The sequence below is a fragment of the Colletotrichum aenigma genome (genome assembly GCF_013390185.1).
Source record: "Colletotrichum aenigma strain Cg56 chromosome Unknown KSG_Cg56_contig01, whole genome shotgun sequence".
NCBI lineage: Eukaryota > Fungi > Ascomycota > Sordariomycetes > Glomerellales > Glomerellaceae > Colletotrichum > Colletotrichum aenigma.
In genome coordinates, this window is record NW_023500907.1 from 5,908,394 (window position 1) to 5,922,365 (window position 13,972).

The 13,972-nt window shown below is 54.4% G+C and overlaps 4 protein-coding genes across 4 annotated transcripts; 2 read left to right on the forward strand and 2 right to left on the reverse strand.

Annotated features, from left to right (window-relative positions):
* Positions 1-1,132: 1,132 nt before the first annotated feature.
* On the forward strand, positions 1,133-2,200 carry sdc (Salicylate decarboxylase; the record flags this gene model as incomplete). Its single annotated transcript, XM_037316816.1, has 1 exon — positions 1,133-2,200. The coding sequence occupies one exon, from the start codon at positions 1,133-1,135 to the stop codon at positions 2,198-2,200; it is 1,068 nt and encodes a 355-aa protein (XP_037185791.1).
* Positions 2,201-2,311: 111 nt separating this feature from the next.
* sor3-0 (Sorbicillinoid biosynthetic cluster transcription factor sor3) lies at positions 2,312-4,699 on the reverse strand (the record flags this gene model as incomplete). Its single annotated transcript, XM_037316817.1, has 5 exons — positions 2,312-2,739; positions 2,798-3,018; positions 3,075-3,458; positions 3,515-4,471; positions 4,521-4,699. The coding sequence occupies 5 exons, from the start codon at positions 4,697-4,699 to the stop codon at positions 2,312-2,314; spliced, it is 2,169 nt and encodes a 722-aa protein (XP_037185792.1).
* A 953-nt stretch (positions 4,700-5,652) lies between these two features.
* On the forward strand, positions 5,653-7,415 carry CGCA056_v001558 (putative esterase; the record flags this gene model as incomplete). The annotated part of the gene is made up of 6 exons (XM_037316818.1): positions 5,653-5,699; positions 5,762-6,039; positions 6,092-6,323; positions 6,437-6,488; positions 6,539-7,136; positions 7,189-7,415. 6 exons carry the CDS (start codon positions 5,653-5,655, stop codon positions 7,413-7,415), a joined length of 1,434 nt encoding a protein of 477 aa, XP_037185789.1.
* A 2,578-nt stretch (positions 7,416-9,993) lies between these two features.
* On the reverse strand, positions 9,994-11,510 carry MCR1.1 (NADH-cytochrome b5 reductase 1; the record flags this gene model as incomplete). The annotated part of the gene is made up of 2 exons (XM_037316819.1): positions 9,994-11,351; positions 11,420-11,510. The coding sequence occupies 2 exons, from the start codon at positions 11,508-11,510 to the stop codon at positions 9,994-9,996; spliced, it is 1,449 nt and encodes a 482-aa protein (XP_037185790.1).
* Between the last annotated feature and the right edge of the window lie 2,462 nt (positions 11,511-13,972).

Consider the following 13,972-nt stretch of genomic DNA (forward strand, 5'->3'; position numbering starts at 1 on the left):
GAAGGAGACTGCAAAAACGGCCTCGCAGATGGAACTCCCTTGGCTACTTTTAGAAAGACGATGGTCTTGGACGACTGAAATGTCCACGGGGACAAGTTCAAGGTGGTGGAACGGCGAAGGGATGATTGGCATCCGTTTCCGAAGTAGTCGCAGGAACTCAGTAGACGCCCATTGAAATATTTCTATTCTGCAACTTAACTGTCCGACTCTAGAGCCTAGAGTCTAGGCCGCTGTGATTGATTGTCCGCTGTTAGACAAACGAGAGAACGGCAGGACCACAGCAATCCATGTTTTCCGGACTGCTCATGTTGCAAGGAAATAGAAGGAGTTATGAAATTGAGGGTGCTGAGGAACATTTTTGCTTCGGAGGAAGTAAAGACCGCTTTTTCTGCACCCGCAAGAGTCAGTAAGTGACGTCTGAACGACACAATCCACCATCAGATGTCCACAGAACGCGTTCCATGTCCGATGTTCTCCACCCGAAAAGCTTGATTAAACGCGACAACGAAGATGCACGACTTATCTGTCCCACTGAGTGCCGTATCCGAAATCCATTCGAGAAATCTCACGTTGAAACCCGCAGGTCCGGGCCTGGAAGACCCACTTCGGAACACTATGACGCCAGTGACCGGAACCACACGATCGTCAGCGGAGGTAAGACATCGTTCCCATTGGTCAAAATCATCAACTTGGGAAGGTCGCGGAGATAATACACGCTTCCCATTGGAAGAGGCAATCACATCCGGAAGCTCGGGGCAGATCGCCACTGCACAACTGGAGATCCCGCCCATCGGACCATCGAAGCGGCTCCATTCTTTCAGCCTTAAGCCTTGGAACAGACGGGTCCAGACTGACACAGAGCTGTCCCTCCCACCAGCTTCAGACGTCATGTTCCTCCGGAAGACAGCGGGATGCGTGGAGGCTGCTCCAGCTCCGTGGAAACCACGGCTCTTCATCAACCTCGATATGGGATGAGGTCGAGTATAAGAACCCTCGATGGTAACCTCGAAAGACGAGAATTCTCTTGGCCATCACCAACACAAATCACAAACACTCCTATAACTCTCAACAACACCTTCAACTCATCTACACAACACCCTTTACTTAACCACAAACCACCCAAACCATCAAAATGCTCGGCAAGATCGCACTCGAAGAGGCCTACGAGATGGCCGGCATGGAAGCCAAGTCCCGCCGCGAAGCCGCCCTGTACATCAACCCCAACGACCGCACACGCTACATGCGCCAGATCAGCGACGTCAACGACGAGCGCGTCAAGCTCGCCGACGACCACGGCATCGGCTACACCATCATCTCCCTCACCGTCCCGGGCATCCAGGGCATCGCCGACCAGGCCGAGGCCGAGCGCCGCGCCACCGAGGTCAACAACTGGGCCCACGACCAGATCAAGGCGCGCCCCGACAAGCTCGGCGCCTTCGCGTGCCTGTCGATGCACGACCCCGCGCAGGCCGGCCGCGAGCTGACGCGCTGCGTCAAGGAGCTCGGCATGCACGGCGCGCTGCTCTGCGACTTCCAGCACGCGGGCCCCAACGGCGAGACGTACAAGTTCTACGACCAGCGCGAGTACGACGTCTTCTGGAAGGTTGTCTGCGAGCTGGATGTGCCGGTGTACATTCACCCCGCGGCGCCTGCTGATGTGATGTTTGATAAGCTGTACGCGGAGCGCAAGTACCTCATCGGCCCTCCGCTGTCCTTCGCCAACGGCGTCAACCTGCACCTCATGGGCATCATCTCCAACGGTGTCTTTGACCGCTTCCCGAACCTGAAGATCATCGTCGGCCACCTGGGAGAGCACTTGCCACTAGACTTTTGGCGCATCAACCATTGGTTCGAGGATGTCAAGAAGCCCATCGCCAAGGATGAGGGCAACGAGGACAACATGTGCAAGAAGACCATCTACGACTACTTCAAGCAGAACATCTGGGTCACCACCAGCGGACACTTCTCCACGCACACTCTCAAGTACGTCGTCGACGAGATTGGTGCCGACCGTGTTCTCTTCAGTGTTGACTACCCCTACGAGACGATTGAGAACTGCTCCGCCTGGTGGGACGGCAAGGCTGAGGAGGTCAAGGAGGCGGTTGGTGGTGTCGAAAACTACCGCAAGATTGGAAGGGACAATGCGAAGAAGCTGCTGAAGCTTGGTAGCTTCCACGACTCTGAGGCCCCTGTGTCTTAGAGAGAATTTGATGTATTAGACTTTGTCTCAACCAGCTGGATTCATAGCGCGAGCAGATAGCAAAGCATTGTTACTTGGTTAGAAGTCTTGATCCCCTGCTGTGAAGTGTGGTCATTGGAAGCTTGACCAGTTGCTAAAGTCTATGCCTTGCATATTGAACCAGCTCTCATTCAGGAGGTCAGAACTGAGGAAGTCTCCAAAGTCCTGAGCCATTGGTGTTTGACTCATGCCAGGCATGGAGCTGAAGGGCAGCAGTAAGTCGCCCTGATTTTGCTCTTGAAGCCCCTCAGGTTGGGAAGTCTGAGAAACCGTCGCATTTGAACCCGCTGGTGCATCCTGTCGCGACACAGCAGCAACCGAGTTCCGGAAGCGTTGCAGAACCTCAATACCCCTTGTAGCTGACGTCACATGTTTCTTGTGAAAGTCGAATATCCGAAGCGCGCGATCCCACGATGTCTTTGTCGGTTCAGTGTCAAAGCTGACACGAAGATCAGGGCATAAAGTGGCTACGGCCAAAGTGGATGCTGCAGCGAAGGTGACTATCATATCTGTTAGTAGTTATATCAGGTTGTTTGGATTTAGACGGAAGCAGCTTACATAGCAATACGTGCCATGCTGAATTTTGGCGCACACTACCCAGCTTCTCGTACATTTCTTGGAGGACGCCATGGGCTGTAGAGACACAGAGGGTGTTTGCAGCATGGCCAAAGCTCTCGCTCAGCGCCGATGAATTGGGCAGATCTCTGCTGGACTGGGCGGTCTGCTTGGCTTCTACTAAGAGCAAAGGGCGCAGGAGTAGAAGTCTAATCCAAAGGACTCTGGGTTTCACGTTAGTCTCCACCGTAATGAGTGACATGATAATGTGTGCTGCTACCTTGACTTCAGGATATTCGCCTGCATCTGCAAGCTTCCTTTGAGACTCTCATCATACTGGGACAGGCTCGCACCTTCTCTGAGATAGACTGGAAACGAGTCGTTCAACTCATCTAGCTTTGCCGAGAGCCGAAGTACGTCGCTGAGAGATCGCGACTTCAGGTCTGAAGAGCAGTCCCCTTCGGCGTAAAATTTGGCTAGAATTTCCTTCAAGACATCGAATAGGGCTAGGGAGTGCACGAAGCAAGCTAGATAAGACGGTCTGCCCACCACCTGGCTTCCTTCGGTGATCTCTGACAAGTACTCGTCATCAATTATAGCTGGAGCCGGTGTCGAATACTGTCTCGACAATAAGACGGACCGCCCGAATGTAGTTGCAGTAAGTCTGACATTCTGCATTAGCTCTGGGCACAGTGGAGGAGGGACTGTAGACCGGCTTACCTATCCAAAGTCAGACAGCAATGCCAAACGCGCCGCCTCATCTCACGTTTGAGCTGATTTACTCCAACGGTTTTATCTCCTTCATTTTGCAGTCCCAGCCCCTGGGCTACCCTCACTGCGACACCAACAGTATTCCAGCAGCGATCAGCGTAGGAAGTGTAATGCAAGTAGACGCCTCTTAGAAGTAGCAGCTGAACGACTTGCAGTGAAGAGTGGTCGAGAGTGTCTACCGATATGAGCTTTACAGACTGCTTGTAGAACTTGTCAGCGAGGTTCGCCTGCTCTGCTACTGATACCTGGTCGGTTCGTTGCGATCCCAGCGCAAGCACAATGCTTAGAGTCGAGTGGAAGACAACGTCTTTGAAATCCCGCTTATGGTTTCGATCTTTCGTTGGCTTCCAAAGGGCTTCGTATGATGCAATGAAGGAAGGCTTGTAAAGGATTGGGAAGACAGGGTGCACGAATTCCCAGAAGGACTCCATCAAGCTGTCTGCGAGCCATCTCTCTGGTAGCATCACCGGTTCAGGGAAGGGATCGGGACTTTTTGGTTGGACCGTTGAGAAGCCAAGGACGTTAGGCGTACTCTCGGTCTCGTTTCCGGGACCGTTTGGGCCCGAGTCATCTGGTTTCTGCGCATCCGCGGCAAGAGTGACTTGTCGGAGAAAGGAGATGTTTGAAGAGGGGCCGTAGATGGTCTCATCCTCGTTGTGGGACGCCGATCCATTTCGCTGATGATGGCTTGCCGGCATGCCTTCTACAACCCTCGGCTGGAGTCCCGAGCCCGTGTCGCCAAGACCAGTCTCAACTCCGGCGCCAATTGGCCGAGCCGGAGCGATTCCGGAAACTCCGGAAGCTCCGGAATCCGGCAAAGGGGGACTGCCACTCAGAGGTACAGATGTTTGTGGAAGAGGCGATCCCTCAAGTCTCTCCAGCCTCTTCTGAAGTTCAGAAATTGTCCTAAATCATCGTCAGCGCCATCGATGGACTACAAAGAGTTGACACGTACGGCCTCGAAGATGTGTGCAGCACCGACTCTTGATAGGTGCACTGCTGCTGCATCCCCTTTTTCTGGCACGCCGTGCACACCGGACGGGTCCCGTCGCAGCCGGACTTTCGAGCCCGGCACGGGTTGCACGCGAGCTGCGTCTTCCGGCGTTTTCGGGGCGGCACCTGCACCGAGGACATGGTTGGTCGTGTCTACCTCTTGGCAGTGATGATGCGAGGCATGGTTGGGGGGATCAGCAGTTCAATTGCCGACGAACCACGTTCCGAACGTGGAGAAGGGAGCTTTCGGGCCCACATTTGTTTTTGCTGCACCGGAACTCGGCACTGATGAGATGGCTTTCTTTCAAGCCTGAAGTGTTATCATCTTTTTCGATCTCAGATCACAACTGGCTCGGAAATCTCGTCGTATCAAGCAATTGCATTTTCCGAACAATTTGACTCGTGTGTTGATGCGCAAACCACTCTGACGTCACATCCGAGCTCACAAGGGTTCCGAACCTCGCAGCGGGGAACAACAGACGTCATTACAAGACGGCCAGACCGGGAACCTGAGTCGGTGGCTGGACTTGCTCAATCCAAACAGGAACCGGCGCTTCGTTTATCCCAGAATCCCAGCAACCGCGTTCCTGGTACGAACCCCGCGCGAAGGAGCAACTGGCATTTGCAGAGATCCGCTCGCGATGCCACCCACGTGCGGAGAAATACTACAGCCGACGCGGAGAATTGCATCTACCCTTCCAATTGCGCCTGTCAACTAGCCCGCCCCGAGCACATGAGTGAAGAGTCCTCTCCACTTTCTTGACGAAGAAACGGGCTTCGGCGCCGTTGACCGAGGTTCTGGTGATCAACCGCCCCCGTAACTACCACATCCCCTCCTACGTGGTTAAAATTACCAGTTATCATTGGTCTCTACCACTTTTTCGGCTAAAGACTTCCTCTTCAACAACAAGTCTCCACAGCGAAGTGATCGTCGGCCACGGCGCCGATGACCGAAAAGAGACCCAGCCACGTGGTTAAGACTTGAATCTGCGAGGAAGGTTGAAGCTCAGCGTGCGGAGTAACGGGGTAGCGGACTAGAGACCGGCAGTTTAGAGCGAATCCACACTTGTTGACAGGCAAGCGATGACTTCAAGATGGGGGAATACAAAAAGGGCGTTATCTCGCCTCCGCTGAAACATGTGTCTGGTTCCCGGAGTAGGTCACGTTGGATCTCGGTCATCTACATCATGTTGTCCGCTCTAGCGCTCGCTTCCTGGTTCTTGCCGGCGTCAATTGCGGCGCCATCTACCGGAAGCCCCATTGCGAGTCTCTCGCGGAACAGGTGAAGGCCTCGGTGCCAGAGTTGACCTCGGTTAGCTCCGCTCTTGTATCGGCGAATAGCCTTAACATCACTTCGGTCTTCAACTCCGCGTCGTTCTGTCGGTTCAATGGCACCGTTCCGTACGCAGAGAACAACACGGTTCTCTTTGAGGTTTGGTTGCCAGAGACCGGATCTTACAATGGAAGATTCCTGGCCATCGGTGAGTCGATCGAAAGACCATGATAATGGTCAAAGACTCTAACGTGAAATAGGCAACGGAGGATTGGCTGGCACGATTGACTATGCGGCAATGGTAGAAAACCTCAACAAGGGATTTGCCACAGCGGGAGGCGACAGCGGACATCGCGCGGCCCATAACAACGGCGGTGATGCTTACCCCGGAGGAATTTACCTCCCATTCCTGCATGATCGAAACCAGGTTCTCGCATGGATTAGAAACTCGATTGCGCTCTTCACTGCCCCGGCAAAGCAGATCGCCAGCCTGTACTATGCTGAGCCTCCGTCACATGCCTATTGACTGGAGGCGCTCAAGGTTTTGCCCTGGCTGAGTATCACCCCGAGTTATTCGACGGAATCGTTGCTGGGTGCCCTGGAAGCTGGTACTCTCACCTCGCCCTCTCCTTCTTGTGGAACCAGCAAGTGTCGTTGGTAAGTATTCAGTACCGATCAGTGGGCCGAATTTAACTAAAGTATCTGAGGACTCGGCCTTTATCCCCCAGGAAACGCTCACCTTCATCCGCGACTCCATCCTCGACAAATGCGACACTCTAGACGGCGTCGCCGATCGCGTCATCGAGAACCCTTTGGCCTGCTCCTTCGACCTCTCCACGCTCGCCTGCACGTCCTCCTCAACCAACGCATCAACCTGCCTCACCCCAGCTCAAATTACCGCAGCCGAGCAAATCTACGCCGGCCCGCGTCACTCCCAAGCTAACGCCAGCTTGTATCCCGGCTTCGACCTCGGCAGCGAGTCGGAGTGGATCAACCAAGAAGGCCGTCTGTCTCTCTCCTTTTCGCTTCCTCTGCTGCAGAACATGGTCTTTGATGATCTGAGCTACAACGGTAGCACGTTCGACTGGGCTACCGATGTTCGAGCGCTGGATGAGAAGGTTGGGAGCTTGATTGACTCGATCAGCACCAACTTGACTGCGTTCAAGGGGCACGGGGGCAAATCGATTGTTACCCAGGGATGGCCTGATCCGTACAATGCTGCGACGTGGCCGATTCAGCATTTGGAGGATGTGGAGAAGGTTACTGGCGATAGGAAAGATTGGGCTTCGCTGTTTATGGTTCCTGGTAAGTTTCACAATTTCAAGCGAGAGAGAAACCGAGGTTAATCTTTCTGCAGGAGGCGGTCACTGTGGCGGCGCTTCGTCGTATCCTCAAGTTCCCAGCAAGCAGAGTTCGCTCGAGGCGCTGGTTGAGTGGGTGGAGAAGGGGGCAGCACCGACTGAGTTGCTTGGAAGCGAGCCAGCAGATGGAAGCAGCAGGACGAGGAAGCTTTGCCCCTGGCCACAGACTGCAAAGTTGCTTGGAACAAATGCTTATGACTCGGGGTCATATGTCTGTTCATAGGCTGGAAGTGGCCGCTAGCAGGGAATATTATACAATGTCTATATACCGTAATTCGCTTTCATCATCCGGCCACAACTCCCCCTTCATCATCCCAGTGACAACTGCCGGCCCGACGAGCGTGTACTCTCCATTATCACCATGCGGTCTTAAAACAAACGGGTTGTTTAGACCAGCGATCAGGAACACCTCATCGCCCTCGGATATACGCGGCACTCCTAAACCAGCTCGCCCATCGGTTGTGAAGAACATGCGACCTTCGCCCATGTTGTATTTGATACTGTGGCTTATGTCCAAATCATCGCACAAAGCCTCAAGGAGGTCCTCAAAAGTAGCATTCGGCGGCAAAGAAGGTATTGTGACTGGCACGATATAGCTTGCTGCGATGCTCTGCGCAAGCTCGAAAAGCGTTTGTGCCATCTTGGCCTCCAACAAGGCTGCTCCAAGGTTTTGATGAAGCATGGAGATAAAATGCTCCATTAGCTTTCTCAAACGAGTGCTGTAACTTTCTTCTGTTGTTGCGACGCTGTTTGCGCCATCGTCGTCAACCTGCTGAGACGCATCTCCCATGGCCGTTTTCTCCATCAGCCAGGAGTTGCCTATCGGGTCGATGTTGCCAGTGAGACCTCCTATCACACCGACACTTCTTCCACGCACGCGGAGGGCTTTTTCAGGATTGGGAAAATATATCCAGGGCTGAACTCCACGTGAGGCATCGAAAGATCTGGATTGATCCATGTGGGTACCACGGTATTCTTCATGAAAGTCCTTTGTCCCGAAGTCATATGACCACGATGGCATCAAGCCAGTCCCGGTACCCGGAGACGTCCTCTCAAGGCTGGCAAAGTATAACAGATAGATACTGTTAGTTTCTTTGATGACAACCATAGAGGTTTCTGTAAAAAGGTCTTGCAACGGTCGCCTGTAGTCGATTGCAACCTTTGCAAACACTCTAGCAGAAAAGGCGCGAAACGCGAATATTTTGTCCCTTGGCTCTGAAGATTGCAACGCTGAAAGTGCCTCAAAACCGTTGGAGAAAGTGAGAATATCGTGGCTGTAGCCCCCGAATACTCTGCGGTCGTTGTAAATGCGATGGTGGGGCGGATATGTATATGGTGCCAAGATGTGGCGGCCAAGGAAAATCATCTTCATCATGCCAGCGCAGGATATCATACTTGAGTTTTGACAAAGAATAGAAACATGAGCATTGGCGAACTCTTGAACGGTCCATACACGAGTCCAGTAGGAATTTTGTAGCATAGCGTGGATTGTGCTTCTATCACAGCCTATCATTGCGCCAGTTACAACATGAAATGTTAATGGATACTTGTGACTCGTCACCACGGGCTTATGAATGTTTAACTCACAATTCTGAAGGACAGCGTTTGCGATCAGTTCCTCTAGTCTTTCGACGAAAGTTTCTAGCCACTTGAAAGCCTTCCAGCGTTCTATCCAGTCGAAAAAATCACCCAGACGTCCCATATCAACATCTGGTAATAAAGCACACGCCGAAGAGCAAATGATAGTGCTTGATGTGAAAGGTGAGTCTCGTTCTCCAAGCCAAACTACCACCCTTGTTGCCTGGTTGTAAATCTCGGCCATCATCGCAACCTGGCTACTCTTGTCGTCGTTTGAGCCTTGATTGATGCAGATGGCATCCACCCATATCTTGACGCATTTGCGCCTGTTGATGCGTCGATGGAGGGACCTCCGACAAGCTCTCAAAGCGGCAGCGCAGTTGGGCGTGATAAGCAGCTGCGAGCCCGCCGCTGGGCTGGAGCCGACTTGCGCATTCCCAATCGTGAGCGGTTCGCTAGGAGTCTCGCCATTCCATGTGTAGGAAAGAGCAAGGTATTTTGGCGGATCGTCCAAGTCCATCTCGTCGAGGTCGCAGCTGAGTGGACATGAAGGATCTTTCGCCGTCCCAGGATACAGCCGGATCAATCGTGTGCACCTGGGACCCGACAAAGGCGGATACTGATAAGCGTTCATGATGTTGAGGGCGGGAGAGCGTGGCAGCAGCGTGAGAATCTCGCGAGAGGACAGAGCGGAAATTGAGAGACTGATGATGCAGTATTTGGAACAGAGACTCGGGGGAGAGATGAGGTGAGATTGACCCACGCGGGACGAGGGGTTCAGCTGCCATCTTATGGATCAGGCTGGGTCGGTGAAATGGATCATCTGCGCGCGGCGCAGTCGGCTTGGATGTTTACACAAGACCAATCATCGACCTGAACCGCCCTCGGTTATGCATCCGCTGAGGCAGGTTCTGTCACTGCTTCCCCAATTGACAGTAGCGCATTCAGAATCGTGAAGATCATAAACGGCGAAGCAAATTGATATGTAGGAAATTCTTCTTGCTTATGTCGTCAAGATCTATGATATGATATGGACAAATGAAAAACGTAAGATATTACAGGTAGGTATCACCAACGGCATGAAAAAGAATGCCCCCAAAGACACCGAGCCCCATGCAACCATCCCCGACTCCGTGACGATGCAAAGCCCATATATACCAACACAAGTAACCCACTCCCCGTCTATGGTATCCATACACTCTATCCTTCTCATCTATTTTCCTTTAAAAGCAGAAGACGGCATCCGTCATCTTGGACATGGACCCAGGCTTCTCAAAGCCCAAGTTCTCCAACGACTTCTTCGCGGCGTTGACCATGCCCGGCGGGCCGCACAGCATGATCTTGGAATCCGCGCCCGCCGGCGCGGGGAAGCGCTCGGCCATCATCTCCTGCGTGACGTACCCGACACCGCCGGTCCAGCCCTCGGGCGGGGTGTCGAGCAGGTAGTGCAGCTTGAAGTTCTTGGGGTACCGCCGCGCGAAGGCCTCGAGCTCGTCGCGCAGGAGGATGTCCGCCTCGGAGCGGTTCGCGTAGATCAGGCTGACCTCGGTGGTGTCGCGGTCGTCCTCGCAGATGGCGCGGATGAGCTGGAACATGGGCGTAATCCCCGTGCCGCCCGCGAGCATGCCGATCTTCTTGGTCAGGCCGCGGCTGTAGCGCATGGCGCCCTTGGGCCCGCGGAAGAGCACCTCCTCGCCGACCTCGACGTTGGCGAGGTACTTGCCCGTGAGCAGGCCGTCCGGGTAGCAGCGGATGACGAGCTCGAGGCGGCCGAGGTCGGCGTTGTTGGAGGTGGGCGTGTAGGAGCGCGAGACGGACTTGCCGTCGATCTCGGCCTTGATGGCGACGTGCTGGCCGATGGGCAGGCCGAGCACGGTGGAGGGCGTGGGCAGCTCGAAGACGAGGCGGTAGACGTTGGGCGCGATCAGGTGCTTCTCGGCGAGGGGGAGCGGGTGGTAGGTGACGGGGTCGAGCCAGCCGCGCTGGAGGAGGGGGTTCGGGCGGGCGACCTTGGGCATCTTCTTGTGCGGGCGGAACTTCATGGGGGTGAGGTCGTAGTGCAGCAGCGCGGAGAGCTTGTTGGCGGTGACGGTGCCGGCGACGGCGAAGATGGCGGAGGCGAGGGCGAAGCCCTCGACGAAGCCGAAGCCGGTGCGCTTGGGGCGGGTTCCGGCGGCGGCGGCGCTGCTGAGGGAGAGCCACTCGGGGAGGTGGAGGTTGAGGCGGTGGATGGCGGCGATGACGTCCTGGCCGGCGGGGGTGTTTGAGGCGTGGCGGGCGGCGACGGTGCCGAGGGCGAGGAAGACGGCGGCGGCGGCGGCTTGGCCGGCGATGCGGACGGGCCCGGAGGTTGTGTTTGAGGGGGACGCGGGGGCGGCTTTCGGGGCGACGCGGACGGCCTTGGGGGCGGTGCGCTTGTTGGCGCCCTTGAGCTTGCCGACGCGGAACTCGGCCATGATCTCGGAGGCGTCTTCGGAGTGGCCCGCGTTGTCGAAGGCTTCTGTGGCGTCGACGCCGCCGGCCTCGATGAGGACTTCTGCGCCGCCGGGGTGGTCGTGGAGGTACTTTGTCACATCGTAGACTTTTCGGGTGAGGAGTTAGTTTGGTGTTTTTGGTGATTGGAAGATAGGGAGAGGAGGGGTTGTTTACCTTCACCGCGGATGACCATCCAGCAGTCGTTGGCTTCTCTGTGAGCGGCGACCTCCTTGGCCGTGTACTCTTGGCCTTCTGTTGACGCCATGATGTGCGACGTGTGTATGTGTGTGTATTTGGAGGGGTATCTCAGGAAGTGGACCAAATAGATTGTGAGAGGAGTCGGTGTTGATGCGACAGAGCCGAAACTTGGGATGCAGGCAGGATATAAAAGGATTATCTATCTTTATTTATCAATAGGGAGAATGATGAGAATCACCGATAAGGTTCGGGTGAGATCGCAGTGGGAGAAAGGGCCCCTTTCGAGTCGAGGCTCGGGACGTGGAAACGCAGCCAGTATTATTTATCAACGATGGCGCCACGACAGCGTGCATGCAGACGCGCAAAAAAAAAAAAAAAAAAAAAAAAAAAAAAAAAGGATGGGATATCCACAATTAAAAAAATCATTCCAGATCACAATCGGCCGTGTGTCATGTCAAGTCCGTGTTCTTCTGGTCCATGGAACCAACCCATGGAAAGGGTGCCGGTGGTGGTAGGGGATAGGATAGCGTAATGTCCGAGACTGGGGGGCGTGGGCGGGCAAGATGCCGAGGTTCGAGATAAGTGCTGTGGATTCTTGGTTCTCTCGTCCTTTGAAATGCCTCGCAATGGTCACGAATTTAGGTGCATTTTGCTGGTGTGGATAACCCAAGGTTAGGCACATACGCAGTAGTAAGGTAAGGATGGGAACGGTGTGGGCACCGGGCGGGATCAAGCCGCGGCGATCGGACGGGTCGGCCGTCTGACAAAGAGGCGCGACGGGATTGGATGCCGGGCGGCGGCGGTGTCGGCGGTGACGATTGCGTTCGTCTTTTTTTCCCCTGGGGAGCTCTTTCCTTCGGAGGGGCCGAGGCCTCTCTGCCTTAGGTTGTTTCATGCCAAGTTGTCTTCAGCACTACGTTCTCCTCTCTCTCTGCCTTATCGGTGGTGGCCTGCGGCGAATGGTTGCCCTTTACAGACGGTGAACAGCACTCATCGCGAAAACGAAGCCCAGAGTCTCCAGAATTACGTGTGTCGAGGGCAGAAAAACAAGAGTCAGCACCTTCGCATCTGCCCGGTGCTGCGGTAAACAGGTCGAGTGCCGGCGGGCCAAGAGATGGCGGCTCAGGGCGAATCTTGGGTGGCTGTCATCTGTTCATGCAGGGCGCAACGCAGCGTGGCATGGGCGGGAGCTTCATCAAGCTTGGGTGGGAGCGGGAGCCCACATGGAAGCAGGCGAAGCTTCTCATTGGCTGAAATGTCCCTAAATTACGTGGGTGGCACTAATAAACAGCAGCCCCCAGCGAACACGCAACAAGCCGAGGCGCAACGGATTTCGGGACTTGGGACGCCGCCCTGTGGCTGCAGCGTGCAGGAAAAAGAGGGAAATATCGCATGAGCAAGGGGTCGATGGCATGGCAATGCAATGCAATTTGATAAGCCTCAGCGCGGCGCGGTGCTCTATTCGTAAGGTGGTCCCCTATTTTCGCTGTGTTGTCTCTTCGTTTCGCCTCGGCACCTTTCTTAGTGCTCTGTACACTACTTTTTAGCGCGTGCGGTACGTACCTACCTTAGGCAGTTAGCGCAGATCATCCACTTTAAGTCGGCCCCTGTCTCCCGCTTGGCCCTATCAAACGATGCGAATTCTTCTGATTCTTCTGATTCTTCTGATTCTTCTGATTCTTCTGATTCTTCTGATTCTTCTGATTCTTCTGATTCTTCTGATTCTTCTGATTCTTCTGATTCTTCTGATTCTTCTGATTCTTCTGATTCTTCTGATTCTTCTGATTCTTCTGATTCTTCTTCAAAGCCCCGATTTTTGCTTCCATTTTTTTTCGTCTCTTCCTTTTCGTATCGCCTCCGTTCCGCTGTCATGCCATCGAACCGCGGCTTGTCTCCGTCCACACCCCCCCCAAACAGACGGGTAACAAAACCCAAGTTCTAAACTACTCGTTCCAAATTGTTGTCCCACGCAGTCCACGCCGCCCACGGAGCCGATGCCGATTCAATGCTGCATGCCCGCCCGCGCACTTCGGACTTGGGCGCCCATGATCTCATCAACTCCCCTATCACGGCGCCGACCCGCCCACTCTTCCATGGTTCCCATCACCCACCACCCCTGGTCCGTTAGACACCTTGACGTGAACCTCGGCAGGCCACTTTTTCCCTCTCGCGTCTGAGCTGTTCGTCGGTCTGTTTCCACCGACGGGTTGCCATTGCCCAGGATCAGATTGGATAAGCTGCAGGCGGCATCGTTAATCTGCCTGGCCTGGACCTGGTGGTGGGATGGGATGGTACGTACCCTTTAGGGATTGCGACTTTTTTTTTTTTTTTTTTTTTTTTTTCTCTGCTCCTGTTACTTAAATATCGTGAGCTCGTGGCATCCCCATCTCGCACCACCTTTGGTTTGTTGTAAATACGTCTCTTATCTACTACCTCAATACCATTTTTTCCCTTAATCTGGTCGCATCATCACTTTCCATTCCATCTTGTGCGACATTCAAACCACACCACACATCACACGTACGCGCA